Source organism: Anser anser (genome assembly GCF_964211835.1).
Source record: "Anser anser genome assembly, chromosome: 2".
NCBI classification, from domain to species: Eukaryota; Metazoa; Chordata; class Aves; order Anseriformes; family Anatidae; genus Anser; species Anser anser.
Window position 1 is genome coordinate 11514926 of NC_139721.1, and position 22383 is coordinate 11537308.

Below are 22383 nucleotides of genomic sequence, written 5' to 3' on the forward strand. Positions count from 1 at the left end.
AAAAGGGACATTTAAAAATAGACGAATTATGACTCTCTCAAAAAGAAATGTATGCATTGCATAAATCAAAGTTCTCACACCCACCATCAAAGTTTAATCACTTAATATGCTGGTCTTTCAACATGCTCTGAAACTTTGTATACAATAATACAAACGACGGGGTTACGAAGCAATAGCAATTTATTCTGCTGTACAAACGGATGTTGCATTATAATCCCTAAAGCAACACAGAGGCTGTTTGCAGATGTTACTACAATTTGGCATTTATTTTAATTGCTCTACAGTGTAGCTCATGTGAAATAAAATCGTGGGATGACCTACGCATTCACCTACTAAGGGTGACTTCACTGCAGGCAGAAAAAAAAAAAAAAAGAATGAAAGAAAGAAATGTTTTGAACATTTTCAAGGTTTCACCAAAACATGAACCTCCTGCAGTTGTTTTAAACGGATGCATCAGGGCTCCTGTCCAAGGCTGAAAGCACGGCAGGGCAGGGGTAATTCAATCAGCCATGCGATGCGGCGCATGTCTTTTTACAACTCTTGCAAGAATAACATCAGTAAAGTAACTTGAGATATTTTGGTGTCTGACATTCACTCAGCGAGCGCTAAGAAAATATGCTTACTGCACAGATTGCTGGTTTGTCAGAGTGGGAGGCAAGGCACCTTGGCTCCCTAATGACAGCCAGGGCTCTTTTCTTCAATGCTGACCAGGTCCTGTCCCCTCTCTGCGCTCCCAGCTCACTTTCTAAGAGCAGAGCCTTTTTCAAGTCGCTCTGGCTCCAAGACCTGCCTGGAAGCAGTTGCTCTGGCGAGCAGATTTCAAGCAAAAGGACAAAGTTAAACATGAGGCTAAGTATAAATAAAAACCAAGCCTCTCTTCCTCCTCCTCTGTACTTGCAAGCGATGATCTCACCGCTCGGGGTGGATTACAAGGGTGGCTCGAGCTCTTTCAGGAAAGCACATTCTCTAACCTTGATACTGCTGCTATTTATACGCCTCACTCCCAGCCACAAAGCGCAGCAGCTCTGTCATCTTTCAGCTCATTTTTAACGGGAGCACGGGGTGGCTTCCGCGCTTCCGCCGGCAGCGGCACCAGCACCAGCCCACCCCCGGCACAGGCGATGCTCTGGGAGCCTCTCCCTCGGAGACACCTGAGACCCGATTTTCCACTGCCCTGAACATCCCCCAGCCGTGCACGCAGGTGCAGGATGACAACCTTTCGCCGCCGTCTGTGCCCAGTTATAAATGAATACGCAGGCTGAAAGGCAATAGGGTGCCTCAGGTTCCGCGGCTGACACCTGACAGCCGAACTAGACCGACTTTTCCAAAGCAGAGCCGCTTCTTCTGCCCTGTGTTTTTCAGGTAAATGGGACACGCTGTCCCACATAACTCTTTCCACTCCCCCCCAGCCCCAGAGTCTGGGGACAGAGTTCCCCGTCCCCTCTCACCTTCATGGGGATTCAACCGGGGAGCTCAGGGGTGACGGAGCACGTGCAGGCAACAGCGAGGGGCTGACGTGTTTTGAGGCCAAAACACCTCAGACACTGAAGCCCTGAGACACCCTGAACTCACCCCAAGACACCACGAGGAATGGGAGCAAGCGTTATGAAACCAAGTTTATTAAAACTTTCTACAAGTCAGACTTTGTCATCCAGGTTTCCACATATATATACACATATTTACAAGTTGGACATAGTGTTTTTAGCTTTTCTGGCAGATTTTTTCTACCAATATATACAAATGTACTGTTCTTTTCCACAGAAGGGTTAAACTGTATCACAGATACAAAAGTCAAGCAATCATGAGAAGTTTAGTGCAACGGAGAGCTGTAGCGCCCTGCTCTTAATGCTCATGATTCTGTCAAGTTAGTATTGCCAACAATAATTCACATTAAATTGCTCTTTGACACCTCTTATTAGGACAAACAAGGTACAATTTAAAAAACAAAACAAAACAAACCCCCACACAGTAAGGTATGTACAAAGTACACAGTCCATGAGGTATACATGGTATTCTCGCAGCGCGCGGTGGGACGGCGGCTGGCCGCCGGTCACCCCCGGGACAAATCCACGCTCTGTGCCGCGTCCGTGGGGTCCGTCACCCACCTCGGGGCCACCACAGACGCCTCCTTCTCGCCTACCGCAGACGGCCATCTCTTCATCTAAGCCGCCGGGCACAAGATGGGGAACACGGCAGAAGTTTTATGCAGGACTAAGCTTTACTTACCCCCAAACCCAGGAAGCTAATGATTTAGGTCTATTCGTTATCCACGCACATTGGAAAGACTATGAATAATCATGCAAAACAAAACAAAAAATTTAAGGGGGGGGGGGGGTTGAAGTATGTAGCCAGAGGCCACCAACATACCTGAATAATCAACTTAAGCGTGTACGGAGATTTTATTCTTAAGACTAACTTTCTGGGGGCAAGGGGGGAAGGAGAGGGGATGTGCTGTTCCTAAGAATCGAGCCCGTAGGAAGACACGAACATGTTTACATACACTGTACAAGATACCCCTTATCGCCGTCCAAGGGAAGGTGCCCCACCCGATAGTGTTACGTTTTGGTAAACGGATACCTTTTGGCACTGGGAGCTAACGAGACCTGCCACTTGACCAGCTTCGCTGAGGGCACGAAGTCATACAGGACACGCCACGGTAACTTGAGGCTGAAGGCTATTTAAAATGATTTTGTGTTCAGCAAATGGCATCAGAGGGGACCCAGCTGGGAGATGGGCTATGTTCTGCGTCAGAAAGGGTCACGGTAGTGATCGCAGCAGTGATTTGCCTGACAGGAGGACCTAACAGCTTCGTCCCTGCAGAAAAACAACCAGCTGGGGCAACAAGCAGGTAGCTGGACGTGGCCGGTGGAGACCTTCCCTCACTAAAGTGCACTTACAGTCAGAAAACTACTTTGCAAGATGCCAAGTCAATCCCCCCTCCACCTTTTTTTTTTTTTCTCCCCAAAAGAAACAATTTTTGTCAGATTTGCTCAGTTAGACATGTTCTGTGCCCCCCTCATCCCCTGCACATCACTGTCCACATCCCCGAGCCACTGCGGCAGGAGGGGAAAGCCAAGGGCTGGCTTCGAGTCTCTCACATCGCCAGAAATAAGACTCTGCAACCAAAACGCAGCCGGTGACAGCGGTGGAGGGCACGGGAGGCAGGAGAAGAGCCAGGAGGCTCTCGTGAAGCTGCACGGGTCCTCCAGGGCCAGCGGGACGAGCCCGCCGGCAGAGCGAGCGGGCAGGCGAGCCTCTGAGCACGCACTCAGGGAGCGGAGATCGACGGGCTGACGTTTATTTTAAACAAGGTCACTTTTCTGATCATACTGGCACTTTAAGATGCTGTGAGTTTGTAACGTGGAAAAAAAATAAAATAATGAAACCCTACGGAGATGCCAGAGGTGAGAACAGCGAGGTTCTTGAGATTTCCGATTAGCAGAAGAAGGAACTAATATCGTCATTGTCTCCATGGTATTCTGGAACAATTTGATCAGAAGTTCCCGTCTCCTGGTCTGTATATCCAGGCTCCAAGACCGCCTCGAACCAAGGATGAAGCAAGATCTCCGGAGCTGTGAGTCTTTCGGAGGGCTCCCGCCTCAGGAGGCTGCGGATGAGGCATCGGGCTTTGGGGGAGACGTGGTCAGGAATACAGAACTGTCCACGGCGGATTTTGGAAAACAGAGTACTAGGGTCCGAGTCATGGAAGGGATAGCGTCCCACGAGCAGGGTGTAGAGCATCACTCCCAAACTCCACACGTCGGCCGACTTCCCCGAGTAGGTCCCCGTCGTGTTGAGGATCTCGGGGCTGACGTAGGCGGGACAGCCGTGTTTATCTGAGAGCGCGTCGTCTTCGCCTTTGATGATGTGCGTGTCCTCCAGGCTCTCCAGCCTCAGCTGAGTCCTGCGGAGGGGAGGGAAGGGAGCCACGGGTTAGAGATTTCGGGTAGCGAAACACAGGCAGAGCTGAAGGCAGCAAAGCCCCCCGCCACGGCACCCACCGCTCCCTTTCGCACATTAGCACAGAGGAAAGGAGTGGAAACAACTTTCTAATTTGCTGCGGAGAAGTTGTTTACCCCAGATCCGAGCGCAGAGACATGCAGCAGGTATGTGCTCGGCGATGCCTGCTTAGCGACTGGGGATTTTAGCAAGGTGACAGGCTCTCGAGGGACACCAGCAAGGCTCCTCGCATGAGATGAACCAGAACCAGCACATCTGCATGAGTTTTAAAACGCAAAATCCAGCTCTCCCGCACTCACAGTGCTCACCAGCTCGCCTGATTTTTTCATTTGTATTTTTTAATTATTTTTTTTTTTCCCCTTTCCAGGTGGTACCATATCCGCCTCGCCCCCCCCGTCTGGGTTAACTGGGAGCTTTTCATCAGCAGCGCCTCCGTTCACGTGCTGCGGCAGGGCTCCGCCGGCCGCGCCGCTGCGTGGATGTGCTAACTGCAGCCTGTCCTCAGCGTGACCTCCTGCTGCAATGCAAAATACCCATCGGTTCTGTAAACGGAAAATATGACTCAATGCGAACCGTGGGCCCGGGATTGGCCGCGGGAGCACTGAAACTGCACCTGTGCTGGTGAGCCCGAGCGCCTGCCTTGCCATTGCTTAACCCTCTTCTTGCCAAATGTGATGCACATGACACCAGCCTGTGCAACGCGTATTTCCAAATGAGCAAGGCTGTGTGCAATGTAACATTTCAACAAATGTTTCATCTTATTATGGGCGGGAAAAGCTGCAATAGTTTCCTTCAAAGGAATTACTTTCTTTGCATGTCAACATATGGTTGGCTGTGTTTTAAGGGGGGCAGTTCTGCTTAGTTTTCTTATCACATTCACAACCGATATCCTGAAGAAGCGTTAGCAGTTTAAAAAAAAAAAAAAAAAAAACACGTTTTCTTCTGTTTCAATAAATCATCTCCAGTTTCATCAGATTAAGCACAACTCCATGACAGCTTCTACTTATTTTTTAAGCTTTCCACGGGATAAGCAGCTGGTCAGAGTCAGTTTTGCCGATTAACACAGTATTTCTGGCTCTGCCATGTGCAGTGATGGACTACAAGAGCAGCAAACACCCCAGGGAAAACGCTGAATGATCTTCCCTGACCTAAATTTAGAAACTAATTCCAAAAGCATGCCTGTGGAAGGGGGGAAATTGGAACCTCCTCGCTATAAACCGAGGCTTTAGGCTAAGTTTTACCAAAGCGTTTTTCTTCCTCGCAGGATATTTAACCGTGTCCCGCCCTCCCTCCTGTGCATGCCTGCATCCACAGTGTGGGGAAAGCACCACCACCACCGGTCGTGGAGGGAGCACAACAGCCTCGGAAGAGGCAGCAGATCACCTGACCAGCAGAGATTTTGGAGAGGAGACCCCTCTCCTGCTCCGCATCGGGGCTTTCCCCATCCCCTCCTTCCTCTCCCTGCCCCAGCCCTTGATTCATTTGACCCCAGCAGAGTCGCACACACGACATCTGGCACTGAGTGCCCAGACTATCGCCCCTTTGTCCCCCAGCGGGTGTCACCGAACTTGTGCTGAATGAGAGGAGCCTCACGGCGAGTTTCCTCCATTTCGTCAGTCGAGACCCAGCTACAAGCAGGCACGCACCAGTTGGATCCGTGACCTGCTCCACGCACGTGACGCAGCCCGCATCACGCAGGTGATGCCCGGCTTACACCACCATTCACGCTCCCTGGGATGCTTTTTGCCTTTCCACATGAGGCTTTCCTCCCTGCCCGCTCACCCAGAGGCTGGCCGCCGACAACCGCTTACCTTTCTTCATTGGAGAAGACAAATTTCCTGAGCTTGAGGTCACCGAGGACGATGGCCGACTGGTGGCAGTGAGCTACAGCCGAGACGATCTGCTTGAAGAGCCGGGCAGCCTCCTCTTCCCTCAGCCTCTTGCAGCTCCTCACATAGGAGTGCATGTCCCCAAAGTCCTTTTCGAAGAAGACATAGGCCTTGGTGTCCCCGAGGATCACTTCCACCACCCCGGTGATGTTCCGGTGCGACGGCAGCTGGATGTAAGGCCGGATCTTGTCCTGGTAGTGTTTGAGGGGGAACACCTGTGAAGAGGAAATTAAGAAGAAAGTTCGTTTTCAAGGGCGTTGGAAGCGGCCTCGCTCATAGCAACTCTTCCCAAACAATGACGAGGGAGCTGGAGGACAGCCAGGGCTCCGCGGGAGCGCCGCTCGCAGCGGGCTCCGAGCCCCTTTATTCGCATCGGCGAGGGGAAAGCAAAAAAAAAGCAACCCGCAAACGCCAAACCTAAACCTAACCCCCCCCTAACACCTCACGATGACCCCCCTGGGGTACCCCAACCCCTCGCCTCGCCCCACCGCCTCAGCGAGCCCCTGTGAACGGCGCTCCTCGCCGGGCGGCTCCGTGGCGAGGTTTCCCCTGACTTTTACCCCAAAAGAAGCCCCCGGGGAAGGGACACCCCGACTCCTCGCCCCCCCCCCCATAGCCCCCCCCCAACTCACCTTACAGCGAAGCTCCCTGCCGGAGCTGACGCTCAGCGCCCTCGACACCTGCTCCCGCTCGGCCAGCGGCAGCAGCAGGTAGGAGGCGATGAGGCTGGGCCCCGCCGCCCCTCCGGCGGGCGAGGACGGGGCGCAGGGCGAAGAAGGGGCGCTGAGGCAATCCGGGGGGCCCGCGGGGCACTCGGCCAGGCGAGGCCACTTGGAGGCCGGAGCCTCCTCGGCGGGGCCGTCCGGGAGCGGCGGCAGGCGCTTGGCCGGGGCGCTGCGGCAGCGGGCGGCCGGCAGGAGGAGCGCGGCGGCCCGGCGAGGCGGCGGAGGAGCCGGGCGGCTCATGGGGGGAGCCGAGGAAGGGAGCCGGGAGGGGAGAGGAGCCGGGGGGGGGGGTGGTGTTTCGGGGTGGCTGTGGGGCTAAAGGAGGAGGAGGTGGAGGAAGCAGCGCGGCTGGCGCATCCCCCTGCTGTCCCCGCCGCAGCCCCGCGCCGTGTCCACCATCTGCCGCCGAGTCGGCGTTAAAGTAGTTGGAGGGTTTAAAAAAAAAAAAAAAAAATCGCTTTTCCCCCCTCCTACCCCGGCCCTGACGCACGGGGAAGTGGGAGGGGAGGAAGGCTCGGCCCCGCCTCGCCGCGCCCCGCTCCGCCCCGCGGCCCGCAGCGCCCCGCCGGGGGGGGCGCGGGGCTGCCGGGGGGTCCCCGCATCCCCGAAACCCTTTCCCCGAGAGCCCGAGGCGCTGGAGACGAGGGAAGGGGCAGCCGAGGGAGAGGGGAGCCTCTGCGAAGCCCCCCCCTGGAAGTGGCAGCGAGGGTTTGGTGTCAGAAAGCTCGGGGGGCTCCGTGGGGCTTCGAGGCAGCACCGCCGAGGCTTTCTGTGAGGGGTGAAACCGAAAAAAACCCAAGCCAGGCTGACCGTGGAGAGAAAGCGAGCCCCGCTCCATCGCCACGAGCCCCTCCTGTGTGCTTTCACCACAACCTCAGCCCCGCGGTTGCCCCACCAGCCGCTCTTTAACCTTTGCTCATCCCAGAGCCTGCCCCACAGCGCTGGTGCGGGCTCACCAGCATTCCTTCGGGAGCGTGGGCTTCACCACCAGAAATAACTCTACCCCCCGTTTCGAAGCCATGTGCCGTCCCCAAAAGGCACAGCATCCCCAAAAAGCACAGCATCCCCAAACGGCACAGCATCCCCAAAAGGCACAGCATCCCCAAAAGGCACAGCATCCCCAAACGGCACAGCATCCCCAAACGGCACAGCATCCCCACGAGCAGCTGAAGCGGCCGGTGAGGAGCAGGATCAACCCCAACAGCCACCGGCCGGCTCAGAAGTGTGGGTTTAAAGCCATGTACAGGAGGTGTTCAGCCGGGACTGCCAGGAAATGGAAGCAAAAATAAAAAAGAAAGACAACAAATCATCCCCGGAAAAAAAAAAAAAAAGCACAGACAGCTGTAGTTTTGACAAGAGTGCTCCAGAAGGAAACTCTCCCAGCTTTGCTGTTTACATATATGCAAATGTTCTGCAATCCAGTGCTGAGGCTCCCTAATAGCTGAGGGAGCCCTGGTTTTGTTCCTGCAGGCCCAGCACCCATCCTGCTCTGCTCCCCCTGCTTTAGCTGCAGGCAGGGAGCAGGATGGGGTCCCCGCCACTGTGGCGGTGATGCCACGAGCGCAGGTACCCGCTGGGATTCCTGGCGGATAACTGCACGGCGGAGCCCCGCCTGCCCTCAGCTACTTGCAGTGTATTTTAAGAAACACATGAAACTCTGGTGCTGGATGACTCACGGCATAGCAGTCCCATTAATGCATTTAAACATAAAATGCATATGCCATAAAGGGATATCCCAGGGGCTGCATTTTCCTTTCCTTTCTTTTTTTTTTTTTTTTTTTGTAACAGAAAGACAATTCGGCGAATGTTTGCAGATTGTTTTGGAGCGATTCACCGCAACGCAGAACGTGCTGGTTTATTTCGTTCCTCTTATAGGTGAAGCACGCACGCAGGCCCGTCGGACTTTTTTTGGTTTACGTTTCCCCTCCTGGAAGGCTGATGACGGGGATAGCGCTGCTGGCTGAACTGGGCCGGCGGCTTCTGCATTAATGCACCGCTTGCTACGTCCGAGAGAGCGTGAGGTGTGGTGAGGAGAGCGTGTCAGGGATTTCGGGGACAGGGGCATGGTGCAGGCGCTTGGCCAAAATAGGGACAGGCCTACAGAAAGGTACTCATGGGTGCTGTCAGTGTGCAGCAGCATCTGGTCGGTGCCCCCCGGCTGCTACACAGACAGAAGAGTTTTGGCTCTGCTGCCGAAATGTGGCTGAGGTGAACCCAGGTTAAATCTGGCCGGCAGAAGGTCTCTGCATGATGGGGGCAGCTCTTCCCAGCAGGAAACCTTCACTGCTTCTTTAAAACTGACATGCTGTTGGGTGCCCATACCATTAATATCGTGAATGAATGTATAGTAGTGATGCGGAGTTAACAATTAACCAAATTAAGAGTGCTCCGTAACATATTCTCAGTCAGGTTTGGGTATGGATCATAGGGAAAGGTCCGCATCCAGCCTCCTCCTCACCCTCACCAAGTTCTTTCCAACATGCCGCTGAGCGGAAAGAGAAGTGATTCCAGGTTTGGGGTTTCTGTCTTTTCTAATTTTGGCTGATCCACAAAATAAAAAAATATATACATATCCAAAAATAAAACCAAACCAAACCACCAACAAAAAAAGAGATGCCAAGGGTGGCTGGCTGCACAGCACTGGTGCTTCTCAGAGGGCCGAAACTTGTCCTCCTCAGCCATCTCTGCCACTGCTTGCATGCGAGCCTGTTTTTTTACAGACCAGTGCAGAACAAAGCAGGAATTCAAGGGAGAGTTTTGTGGAGAGCAGAACTGCTGCAGCATTTCAGCATTAGAAGGTTTTTGCACGACATGGGCTACTGCACCTGCCATAGCAGACTCGTGTTCAGACACACTGGAGGTCACTTCATGGGTTTTTGGGCATCCAGGTGTATCACCCACATTAGTGCCCTGAAATCACAAGCCATTGGGGTCTGCCTTCTTCTCCCTACTCAAGCTTTCATCATCTCATCTCCTCCTCCCACCCCCCCCAAAAAAAAAAGATTTTCCTTGAGCTACCTGCTTAGCATACACAAAGAGAGAAACTCAGCTCTACCCAGCAAATACAAGGAACCAAACACCCGGCCCTGGATGCTCCAAGAGCAGTAAGGTGGGGCAGGGGTGGCCTTTGGGAACACAAGTCCTTGTCCTTGGCAAAGGACAACAATGCGCAACAGGCACTTCCCGAGTCCCGAGGAAGTCTAAGGAGTTCCCAGTCAACGGGAACCTCGGGCATCCCTTCTCCTTGCATGTTATTTTAAGGAAATTTTTCTTCTGTGGCATTCAAGCATCTACCTGTCTCGCCCTCAGCCCGTGCCTACGCTCACCTGCTCAGCTGCTTCTCCTGAGATGCTCGCAGAGTTATCTCCACTGCTCCACTTCTCTGACCCTTTATCTCTGTAACTGGAGCAGCCGGCGGCAATGAGAATTGTGTAACCATCTCCCCACTTCCCAAGTGCTTGGGACAGGTCTGGTTACTTTGATAATGTGTCTCCTGGGATACACAGCGTAAATCTCTATTAGATTAGGCCACTTATAAATAAACTGGGCGCTTGCTATGGGAAGAAATTAAAAAGTCATTATTTTAGTTATCGGATGACGGATGCATGACACACAAATGTCTCAGTGAATATTAAACTATCAGGCAAATGATGTAAAATAACTATCCTTATTTTACAAGTCATCTCAAGCCATGTAATGATATTTAAACTACAGCTAGCCTTTAAGCCAGTAATGTAAAACCAGCAGAGAGCCCGTGATCTGCTACGGAGTTGCTGTATACTCATCCCGTGCAGAAAAGGCTCGAAGAGAAGTCGTGTGGCCAGGTGATAAAGAACTTAAAAGCCCCGCTTTATAGCAGGAATCACATCTGTGGTAACCCTACAACCAGCCTTACACATTGTGAAATTCAGTGGCAGATTCAATGCTAAGATATAAAACACATGACAGGCATGTAGTGACATCAAAAGAACTGAAATGTAATGGCGTTCAGATGTCTCCCCTCGAGCCCTCCCAGAAACTCTTCTGAGGGCTGCTGTTGCTAGGAAAGCCGAATAATTCCCTTTTGATAACCCTGTTGTTATCAAATCCAGGGAGTCTCATGAGCAGCACCTCCTGACTTCGTTCCTGTGTGGACCGAGGAGCATGAAGGCTTCTTCTGTTGCTTGTGAGATGTGTGAAGGCTCAGGTTTTAAACCTCAAATCTTGTTTTTACTTCAGAAGTTGATTGCACAAGTGGACAGTGAATGAGCGTCTCTCCATTTCCCTTGCGGTCAGAGAAGATCCTATTCATACTGAGTTTACAAGCAAACACTTCCTTTGGTAAGCTTCCCATGCAATTCAATTCATGTGCGTGCTTTCAAGCTCTGTCTGCGGGTCGGGACTAACATCCGAATAACCGCGTGAGGCACAGTCTCTCCCCAGCCCTGCTGCTGTTTTTAGGCAGCACTTTGAAACAATAAATCACACGGGTTGTAGGTAGGTTGACGCCGTTCTGTTAAGAGATGATTACTCATGCAGAAGGCTAAGCACATCCATGGGTACCCATCGCATGATTTACACGCATCCCAGGATTTTACCTGCGTAACAATCAATGTGATGTTCCTCCCTCTTACAGTTACTGGCCTGCAGCCTAGAATCCGCTGGCACCTAGACACAGGATCCTCCTCTGGGCACTGCTGTGACCGTGCCATGTGTCTGAAATAATGTGCGTTCACTGGAAGTGCTTTAGGACCAGAAAATAAAACCATTATTTATGGAAGATTTGGAATCCCTGTTTGCAGTCAGTACCCTATATGTTAAAAATGAAAAAATCTTTGCCGACTGGTGGCTTTGCAGAAGAATCTGAACTTGTACTGAGAAGCCATCACTTTAAAGCTTTGGCACCAGCACGAGAGCAGAGGAGCTGTCCTTAGGATATTCTAACAGCTTCCACTCCAGGAAGCATGTTTCCTAGGAGCATCTTACCCACTGCATAACAGAGCACCACCCCTCAGTGAAATGCTCGGCTGACAGACCACACAGTACCTCAGGGTCCACACAGGGGGATTTTTAGGGCAGGCGAAGTTTAACATTCACTTGAAACTGCAGTGGAAGTTAATCGAGTCCCACAGTGAATCCTGCGCTCGCTTTGGCCACAGCACTCGAGCTATTCTTGAGAAAAAATGTCATGAGGTACTTGTGACCACAGGTAGGTAAGACCTTTGTCATCAGCCACTCATGAGGAAACATGAGTATATCCAAGAGGACATTGTCTAAAATAAGGCAGTGTGTTGGCCTTGGCTGTTGAGTCATCGGTATCACTTCCTCCAGCCCCTGCTCTTGCTCCGGGTATTTCTCAAGGGAGCACTGACTTAGCCTTAGTCTTTTTGATTCTTCTAGAATGAATAAGATCACAGCTCAGGAGCAGCAATGATGAATATATCCTTGATTCAGAGGAATGTGTGCTCCTTTTAGCACAAGTGTGCTAAATCTTCCATGAGATGCCTGCCTGATTAGTTCTTCTCTTCACACGTCATGGCTCCACTGATTTGAAGGCTTCAGAGGGAGTCTCTGGTTTTAAAATGGAGAATCTGTTCCAGCGAGAGAGCTGTGCTAATGGCTCGTGCCCCAGGGTACCACTGAAAGCTTTCGCATATAGATCTCCCATGCCTTTCAGTTGTTTTAATGTTTGATTAGGCATTTCTTTAATCAGCCAAAATGCTATATGGAACTTCTCCGGCTGACAGAGAAGGTCAGTGACAGACCCTTACTACATCTAACATCAGGACCCCGACTATATCTAGGTTTGCTGTATTTGTAAAGGACCCCTTATGCAACAGGAAAAAAAAATAGCTTCACCTCTGAGTTTCTTTCCTTAAATATTGTTGCAAAATTCCTGACGTCAAACAATGAGACACAAATTACCCTGTGAACTGTTAACATATGCCTGTTTACATATGATATCTTACAGCCAAAACAGATTAAGATTTGAAGCTTTAACTGCTGTTGTTTCCACTTCTGTGAATCATACAGATCAGCTTATTCATCCCAGAAACTTATTTTTATTCTTTAACTCTTGCAAGCTACTTCCAATCAGAGCAGAGTCTATGTGGGGCATGGGACACGTGGGAACAGAGGGGTCACTGCTGTGTAATGAAGCCCAGACTTCGCAAATGAAAGAGCACAGAGCTGCCACTGACTCCAGCCACCCCGATGAAGCAGTAGTGTTTTATAGCTTCCACCAGGTCAGTTGATAGGCACAGAAGCCTTCTTTATTTGCCAAGGCAATTCTGTCCTTCCGCCTAGTAAATACCAGCTGCAACTCACAGTGATGACCAAGCCTGGATCACTTCAATTCCAGGAGGAAAATTACTTGCAAATATCAACGGTAAGAGAGAATCAGCCATGGAAAAGCAACAGGATGGCTCAAATTCTGGGTTCAGAGAAAAATACATTCATTCATTGTACTAGGATTCCTTGGACCCAGTTTAAATTCAGAAAGGACAAATATTTTGGGGACCAGGGCTTCACTGATTGCAGTAAATACAACAAGTTTTCTCTAGCGGTTGAATCTATGCTGTACATCACTGATTTTGACGGGACCCTTTTAAGTACTCCAGTCAGCAATCCTGGCATAAGTGCATCAAATATTTGTCTTTTTCTGAATAATATGGCTGTGGCCATACTTGAAAAAGAGGTATATGATGATTAAAGAAACCTTCCTCTATTTAATTACATACACCTCACAACCTCATATGCCACTGTTATTAAAGCTAAGCAGAGAAGCGCTCCCAAAAATCAGTCCATTCCTCCCAGCTGAAGACTGGGAAGGATTTCAGAATTTATAGGCTCTCTGATTCACTAATGCTGCCCAGCTCAGGCTAGCAAAGGAGGAAAGGAAGGAAGGTCACGTATTTTGCCATCACCATGCCACCACCTTGTAGGTACAAATTAATCTGGGTATAATTTAGCATTTATAATGTTATGTATTATTTGAAGGCATATTCAAGCATCCCAACACCCACATGAACTAAATTTGAGGTGCGATACTAAGGCCATGGAAATTGTAGACACATCTTTGCATCTGAAAACTTAGGAGCCTGAATACCAGTAAGGATTGAATTAGACCCATGAGGACAACATTACTGCACCTCTATCAGAAACTGCAAACTGTCGAACCACCGTAGGTTTCACACAGGTTTCTGTTTCTGAGAAAAAGCTACCAACAGCTTAGGACGTCCCTCCACCACCACCACCACCACCACAACCACCACTTTTGTTTTGTTTTGTTTTGTTTTGTTTTTTACTTTTTTTATTCTAATACTGTAGTTAACATCCTCCCTTGTGGTATTTAATTGTATCACTTTCCTGAAAATCAGCAACCCACCTTCTGAAAAGCTATTAGTCTGAGACCCGAGATGTGTTAAAAGGGACCTGACTTTCAGACATAAGCAGACAAACAAGTACACACTGCTCAGCCCCCCCAAGCCTCTTTCAAATATTTCAGCTGGGCTTCCAGACAGAAGTACTCCTGATCGCTACTGAGTTTTGAAAAGATAAACCTTTGGGGTTAAACCACATTATGAAAATTATCCAGCTAATTCCCATGAAGTGTTTTGAACACAAAAGCTCAGTGCAAATAATAATGGCCCAGTTCCCTTTTTTAGCTATGAAATCAGCTTGCAGATTAATATTCTTCAATTACAAAATAATAATTTCATCTTGAAGTGGTTTGCACTCGAAGTGCAATTGGGGTTAATAACGGTCTAATAAAGGAAAGCTGTTAGCAAACAGCAACCCAGAATGAAAAGCTTAGCATTTTGGTAACGTGGTTACATTTTATATTGAATGTCAGGTTGTAAGTTCACAAAAATGACCTAGGAAAACAACATCTAACCCACCAAGGAACCCAAAGCTCAAAGAACCCTGTATTTTCAGTTTCACATATGCCAAGATATTTTAATTGGACGAGGGGGAATGGCTTTAAACTAAAAGAGGGTAGGTTTAGATTAGATATAAGGAAAAAATTCTTTACTCAGAGAGTGGTGAAGCACTGGCACAGGTCACCCAGAGAAGCTGTGGATGCCCCATCCCTGGAGGTGCTCAAGGCCAGGCTGGATGGGGCTTTGGGCAACCTGGGCTGGTGGGAGGTGTCCCTGCCCCTGGCAGGGGGTTGGAACCAGACGGGCTTTAAGGTCCCTTCCAACCCAACCCATTCTGTGATTCTGTAAGTGCCACCTGACCACCAACCAAGGCAGCTCTTTTTACCTATGGCTGTTTCTGATGCATATACCTAGTGCCTCATCTGCTAGTCTGCAGATCAATTTAGGTAGTAAATACTGTCACAAAGCTTAAATCTTTTCCTGAATTTGTACCTAAATGCATGGATATAATATTTGATTATCTGCTTTTAAATTCAAGTCATGTGGTTACAATATATTCGTATTGTCTACAAATTAGTTACTGGAACACATCTGTAAATAATTGTAGTCTCCTAACATACAGTATTACAGCAAAGCTCCCTGGGAATCCCACACACACACAAAATCTGAAATAAAAGCTCCTGCATCTCAAAAGAAAAGGGTAAGTTAGTGCAGAGTGTTCAATAATTATAAGAATGAGGCCAAGATCCCCAAAGGTGAGTGGTAAATTTGTGTGTCCATACACAAGGTACAGACGTGTAGCACTTCCTGCAAATTAAGCTCTTCTAAAGTTTCTTGAGGTTTGTATCAAAACAGGGAAGCACTCCCAAGCGGGGTATATATCTTGGGTAAACTGTGGTCAGAGTGCCCAACTCTGAGTATTCCCAGCATTTACAGACAGTAACAGAACTATCTGAAACATTGAGCAAAGCGATCACTAGTAAATGCTGGCAGAATTTGCATCTCTAATACACCAAAAAGAAAAAATTAACACGCTGACAAGGAAGGTTAAATAACGAAAAACACATTTTATTTATCAAATATAAGATTTCTGAATTTCAGGAAGGGGAGAAAAAAACAAGCTACACTGGAATCCCTCGTATTTGGTAGTTTAAAAAAGCACTTCCAGCTACAGCTGAGACCTTCAACTTTGCCTATAAATGAAACCCTTTAAATAACAATCAGTTACACAACCTGCTTACAATCAGCAGCTTATCTCACAAGATCTCTAATAACAAATTTTCTTTGTGGCAGCAACATATCCAGCTGACTTCTACAGCGTTGACCAGCTTTGTTTATTCTGACTGTCAATCGCTCTTTTAAGTGCTTCATCTGGCACTAGATCTGATTCTTTTACATCATCATGGCTACAGCCAATTTTAGGGCAGCTGTTAAAAAGAAAAGAGAGACTCCGGTAAATGAGAAGAATTGTATTAGTCAGATATAGGCTTTTAAACAACATCTGCTGTTTTATTGTATTTATCTGGGATTCACTCTCTCTATCAGCAACTCGTTACCTCTTTTCCGCTTCACCAGTTCTCTGTTGGGAAAAATAAATCCGTTTATCTAAATCGGTGGGAATCAACAGCTGAAGGAAGGAACACGGGGAGAGGTGGAGCCTCTCACCTGCGGATCGCTCTCTTGCTCCCTGTAGACAAGCTGCATTAGTAACGATACTAACATTGCACAGAAATCTTCCTATGCTCCTTTCTCTCTTTGAAGTCCTCTCTAAGCTGCAGGTAACTACCTCTTACCCTGTTAACCTGCAGTGGAGCAGTATAATCTTCTCTGATAGATAAATAGGGAAATTAATTTCTAGGGAAATAGATAAAAGAGAAGGAGACTTGCAGGGGCTGACTGATGAATCAGTGAAACATCTAGTCGGTGTGAAAATTTGCCAGTCCTTTTATGAACTGAGAAAGCACAGAAAGGAGAGATGGGGTCAAATTAACAGCCTCTAAATGAAGATCAAATACAAAATGGCTTACAACTACTTGAGACAGTCAGAGGAAGATACTACTGTTGAAAAATATTCAGGGACCAGAGGTCATTTTCCTTTGGCAGTGGCCCAAACATACACAGATGGTTCCAGTGGACAGAAATCATGCTTTTTCTGACTTTTTTCCCCTATTAGGAATAATCTTTATCTCGGGTGCTGAACTTATTTACATTCAGTACTCACAGCTTTTATTCCAGACGTGCCCACAGCTTACTGCGTTTGTCATGAGTAAGTCACTTAATTGCTCTGTGCCTCAGTTTTCCCATTTATCACCTTATTAGAGCAATAACTTCACAGATTAATGAATAACAAGTCCTAAGAAAAGCTTCCAAGGTTTTCTGTAAACACCAAGTGTTAGTGTGTCCTTCCACGCAGTGGAAAATTGTGAGCAAACCAGATCCATCAGAACTGCCTGAAGAATATGGCACGTCTGCCAGCACAAAAGCTGGTGGCTGTGCCTGTGCCAGCTGGAGAGCTGCCGCTCAGCCAGGGGACTGCCAAACACACCAGAAAGCAGCAACACGACCAGAGTGGTGTGCTCGAATGAGGAACTCCTTGCATGCACTAGCCTGGCTTCCCACCACAGCAGGCTATGGTTTTGTAAAGACTGACTGCATTTTCTCCAGAAACGTTAAAATTACAGCAGGTCAGTGAGACAGTGGGCAGGGAAAAGCAGGCAATCTTTCTTAATTTAGTTACAGTGAAGCTTGGTTATTGCTGGGCTCTGGCTTTTCTAGCACGTTGGAGTAACTACTGTAACAAAGGGAAGGTTGCAAGCTCAAAACCCAAGATTAAGAACTGCCAGGATTCAGACTGCACAAATCACTTCAGTTTGGGTATAAGGTAACTTTAAAGCTGGGCATTTTACAGCTTTGATGGTTTTTACTCTATATTTTCATGGTAGTAGAGTAGACTTTTTCCTGATGGATTTAACAACACAGAGAAATGTCTAGATATGGACATCCTAAATTCAGTTCCATATTCCAGAAGGTATTTTGTGTAGTGCTTTGGGGCTATTGAGCACCTGCTTCCTAGCCTGACCCCATCCTCCAGAACTCTCACTTTGTCCCCTCCAACTTGGGAGCTATTTCCCAGCTCCCCTTCTTCAGAGAGCCATCCCCATGGGTGCCTGATTTAGTAGTAGCGCTTTCCTGTAGCCAGGAAGACGCATGGAATAAGAAGTCCTGCTCTACCTTTGTACCCATGTGGCGGAGTGTGCAGAGTAACAGAAATGCCAGAGCTACCGATGGAGGAAGTAAGCTGACTGTAGCGTTATCTTTGGAGAAATCAGGTCTAAAAATCACTCTCTAAAATCAGTCTCTACAGTCCTTCCTGAGCAAACTGCATATTTATTAAAAAGTTCACAACTTGTAAGTTTCCATGAGGTCATCGACCCCCAAGCATCAAGCTCTAGCATTTTTGGTGCAAAACCAAATGTGAAATTAATAACGACAGCTCATGATGACATAGTACGTCCACTACACTTGCTCTAAAAAGTGTTTGAGTCCCTTTTCCTCTCTTTTAGATTTAGGTGTTGGGGGTTAGCTTTGGAAATTCAAAACAATTCTAAATTTGAAACTTACCAGGGAGAATTTCAGGTTTAATAATTCAACTTTTACATGTTTGCATTCAACGAAATATGTCCTGCATGGAAAGTGCAAGTGCAAGCTGCTTTGGTGCTATAAAGTCAGAATTATCTCATTGCACTGCAGTAAGAAGTACACAATCCCATCTGATCATTCTTAAACTCTATACTACCTGGGAGGTTGACTTTTAATATTTCTTATTTCTAATTGTATTGGAATATAGCTGCAAAAGAGAGTGCACAGCGGAGAGGTTTATTTTTTCATTAACCCTAAGGCTTGCTAAATAAGCAGTGGAAATAAAATGAGCAACTGAATTTTATGAAGCTTCTCTTTGTTGTTCACAGCTATATAAAATCTCTTTTATTCTGTTGTGCAGGTACCGTGAGTAGCTGTAACTTCCCCACACACTTCCTGAATATTTCCTTGCACATTGTTTTCATTAAAAAAAAAAAAGATCCTTCATGCATACAGTACTAATGAGGAGACTGTGACTTGGGCAGACACTGAAGTATTACTTCCTGCAGCCTTGCCAATCCAAATACATTTCCTAGAACAAGTGGAGTAAAATTCCACTTACACAGCAAAGCAAATAGCTTTTCCACACATTCTTGTTAGCTTACCGGACGTTTTTCTTTTGCTGCTTTCGAGTCTGGATAATTTTTAGAATGGCATCTTGTTCATAGGAATGCCCACAGACCTTGTTTCGAACCGGCTTCTTCATTTCCACCTGTAATCAATAAGGTTTTATTTAGAGGAACTGATAATGCCCATGAAAGTGCTTCTTATGAAATGTATGCAAAACAGCAGGAAGTCTGTTTACCACTCATACATTGCATTACACTGAGATTACAGGGTCAGGTCCCACATGGTAAACTGCATTGCTACTTATGAGGTGTTTTTTTCCAAGCAGTGTTGCTCCTTTCTGATAATGCTTGTAATTTTTACTGCCTGATTTTTCACAAGTATTACAGATTTGTAATAAACAAGCCAAGGAAGAATACGAAATAGCTATTTCACAATCTGTTATAGTAGCAGTGATAGCATACCTGTGTAATGGGACAAATGAAGTTCACCTGACTCTGAGTCACAGCTATATCTTCATCGATTTGTTCAATGGCATCATTATCATTATTATCTGATTGAAGGCGAACTATAATAGGAAACAAGACAATTTTCATTTAATATTTAATATAGATAGCCAATGCTTAAAATAAGCAAATAAAGTCCAGCATATGCCAAGCATTATCTCACAGCGGTATCTAATATGCCACAACATATTTCTGTATCCACTCCCTATACTGCAAAAAATATCATGCTGCAATCTCTGGTAGAAAATGTAGATTTTTTAATTGCAGACAGATTTTTGTTTTTGTTTTTGTTTTTTGGTTGCTATTTATAGCCAATGTTAGTAAGGAGAGCTGGAAAGGAAAGCAAGCTGGCCTAAACATACATGTAAAGTCTTTGGTTTCCCCTTTTCAAGTTCACCAAAAACCCGTAGCCTGCAGATGAGTACCCAAAATCTAATAAAAGACGAGGTGAAGCTTTTGCAGATTTGGCAGTCCTGCCCTCAAGATCAGTTGTGTTTGAATGTCATAAATGGGTTTGCTATACAGCCTGGATACACAGTATACTCCTCTAAAAGGAATTTGTACTATTTATCATAATACATCATTTGTAAAGCGATGCCACTGTATTTTAACAAGACTGTAATTAGTGAAAAACAAAAGCTAGGAATGTGCTATTTGAGATAGACAACAGAAACGTTATTGGAGTAACCTTAAAGAGGTTACCAAAACGAAATACCGTAGTCTCCCAGAGTACACCTGATGGCTTGGGGCCAGGGAATGAAGGGCAGACAGGCAGGAGGAAATCCACCTTGAGCCAGAGATGCTGCAGGTCCCTACCTTTGCCAGAACAAGAAGGCAAGGTGTAACTCTGCGCACCCACGGGCACGCCAGCCTGGGGTTTCATGCAGAAACTAATTAGTCGGAGTCAAATAACGAGACACCGGAAGAGCTAAGGAGAGTTCCGTGTTGCCAAGTGTAACCTTAATAAATGCCTACACGTTGTTTTACCTTTTCCTAACTTCGTCCTGTTACTGTGAATCTAGGCTTTCAGTTGAGTGCATTTGTTTATCTTTAAGTGTTATCTGGGAATACGAAGTTAACACCTGCCCTACGTTTCCGTTCCTTTGGGGGAACTCGGCAGCGTTTTTGCAGCAGTGCCCCGGGGCGTATTTCTCAAGGTGTCCCAAGCTGAACGGGACATTTTTTTTTTCTCTAGCTGCACAAGCCAGTTTGCAAGGCAAGAACACAGGGTTCAGAGAGGATGAAATCGTTCAGTGGCCTGCCTTGGCTTTGCCTGCCTATGAGGCAGTGAGAAACACAAGCAAACACCGAGGGTTTAGAGTCATTTTAGGATTTTGCCTTCTACAAAGTCTCAGCCTTGGTTCCCTTTGCTGCAGCTGCTATCGCACGCTATCAGCCCATCTCTGCATCCCTGGTATTCAGTCCTCCACATCTGTTAAGGACCAGTGTTTCCTAACTTACGGTCAGTCCTGCATGCCTGTACAATGCCATCACCTTCCGGATGATAACAGAAGACATCACCCTTGGAGCAATCAGAGTCTCTCACACCTAGTCTAGACGGAGCAAGCACGTCTCCGGTTGAGGGACTCTTGGCGTGGGGGTTGCAGCCACCACTCCACCACAGCACCTCTCGCTATGCCAGCTTTCTTCCCTTGTGTGTTTTTCTTCTTCCTTAGGAGAGCTTGCCCTTCTCTCCATCCCATACCAAGAGTTTTTCAAGCACTCAGGAAAGTTTCTGACCCAGATGCTCCTGCAAATACTTACGCAGGCAAGCATCAAGGGTATTCCTCTTTCTGTTAGCAAGGCCTCACTCAATCAGCAGGGTACAGATGCAGGGGGAAGAGGGGCTCAAGTATCAGGTGGGAATAATAATTGTACGGCTTTCATCTCCAAGAATATTAACGTGCCTTTATCTGATACTGACCCCCTAACACAAGCAAATATTTGCAAATCAGACGGAAAAAGTGGGCAAAAGTTACCTATAAATACTGAGACTGCAGTAGTATAGACAGCAGAAAAAGACTTGCATCAGTTACCAGTTTTCTATTACTTTTAGATTGCTCATATATACAGGTTATTCACTTAGTATTTTGAAGAAAATACAACTTTTTTTCTAAAAAGTTTTTTTTTTTTTTAAAGGAAGCTTTTGAAATACAAAGCAATGGGTGAAATCCCATTTAGACAGTAAGACCAAAGAATATTCCAAACACTGGTAGGAGCAAGTTGCTGCATGGGCTGGTTTATGTAAATACCATACTGATTTTCTTCCTATGAGTAATGCCAGCAAAGAACTTGAGATTCCGAATTTCCTTAAATTCATGTATTTGCAAATTTTGACATACTGCAGCTCCAACCTTTCCTGCTGAAAACATCTGGAAGCACACATTTAAGTGTGCTGTACTTTGTTTCACCTCACACTTGGCACATACCCTCAGTGTACCCACACGTTGTGTCGGCCCATGAAGTTAGAATGCAGCAGTGCTAGCAAGATCGAGCACGGGTGCTTGATTACAAAGGATGATTTTTATTTTTTATTTTTTAATCAATAATATTTAGATGCCGAAGAAGCTGGGTAAAGTTTTAAAATGTGCGGCTTGTGGTTTTACTTTTAATCTAAGCATTCCAAGTCAGGCACGTAAGTGGCCTCTTCTGGAAGAGTGTTCACCTCGTGCAGCACCTTTTGACTTTGCTGAGGAGTTACCCCTCCACTCATCACTTCTGCATGCGTTTACTTAGGTACTGACACAGGAATTTAGGAGACTGTGTTGAAGCATGCAAGTCCTGAAAATGTTAGCTCAAGCTCAGGTGCCAGTGCTTGACTTTCCCTTGAACATCTCAGGTCTCGAAATTATGTGGGATAAGTCATAGTCTAGGTTTACTTCTCTGTCTTACCGGCTTTGGAGGTGATTTAGATGCCTCACATTTAGCGGCTGAAATAAGTTAAGTTGAGACCCGTTCGTGGTAGGTGGCATATATTAACCTTCATGGATTCAAACTCTCCTCTTGCTGCAAGCTCATCTTAAGCACTTCACATTGGGACTTCATTTGCAGTGACACTGTAAGCAGTCTACCAGAGCAGGGCCCTGGTTTCAAGTGGGCCCTCTTTTTGTCACGGCACAAATGAATAATTATTTAAAATATTTCCTTTTCATAAGCAGCTAATATTTTTAATAATAAATACGTAAGTCTGGGATGATGCAAGTGATACCTCAAACATGTCAATAGCAAATTAGCA

General features: G+C 47.1%; 2 protein-coding genes across 3 annotated transcripts in view; both read right to left on the minus strand.

The window, feature by feature from the left end:
- Positions 1-1603: 1603 nt before the first annotated feature.
- On the minus strand, positions 1604-7070 carry TRIB1 (tribbles pseudokinase 1). The gene is made up of 3 exons (XM_083826428.1): positions 6482-7070; positions 5772-6064; positions 1604-3904 (listed from the first exon to the last, which is right to left on the minus strand). The coding sequence occupies exons 1-3, from the start codon at positions 6812-6814 to the stop codon at positions 3436-3438; spliced, it is 1095 nt and encodes a 364-aa protein (XP_083682554.1). The 5' UTR covers positions 6815-7070; the 3' UTR covers positions 1604-3435.
- Positions 7071-15483: 8413 nt separating this feature from the next.
- The window catches only part of NSMCE2 (NSE2 (MMS21) homolog, SMC5-SMC6 complex SUMO ligase), a gene marked incomplete at its 5' end in the record, with an annotated part of 129997 nt that continues 123097 nt past the window's right edge, over positions 15484-22383 (minus strand). For both annotated transcript variants that reach the window (XM_083826429.1, XM_083826430.1), the window contains 3 exons: positions 15484-15863; positions 18681-18787; positions 19107-19210. In XM_083826429.1, the coding sequence (XP_083682555.1) occupies positions 15749-15863; positions 18681-18787; positions 19107-19210 (326 nt within the window). In that variant the 3' untranslated portion in view covers positions 15484-15748. The remainder of the gene's footprint in view (positions 15864-18680; positions 18788-19106; positions 19211-22383) is intronic.

What these genes read in the sequence shown, in the direction of transcription:
- TRIB1 (XM_083826428.1), bottom strand. Translation starts at nt 6,814, where the DNA reads ATGAGCCGCCCGGCTCCTCCGCCGCCTCGCCGGGCCGCCGCGCTCCTC. An exon ending in GCAGGGAGCTTCGCTGTAAG is followed by an intron (nt 6,065 to 6,481) that starts GTGAGTTGGGGG and finishes TCCTCTTCACAG; the next exon opens with GTGTTCCCCCTCAAACACTA. An exon ending in GTCTTCTCCAATGAAGAAAG is followed by an intron (nt 3,905 to 5,771) that starts GTAAGCGGTTGT and finishes TCCCCTCCGCAG; the next exon opens with GACTCAGCTGAGGCTGGAGA.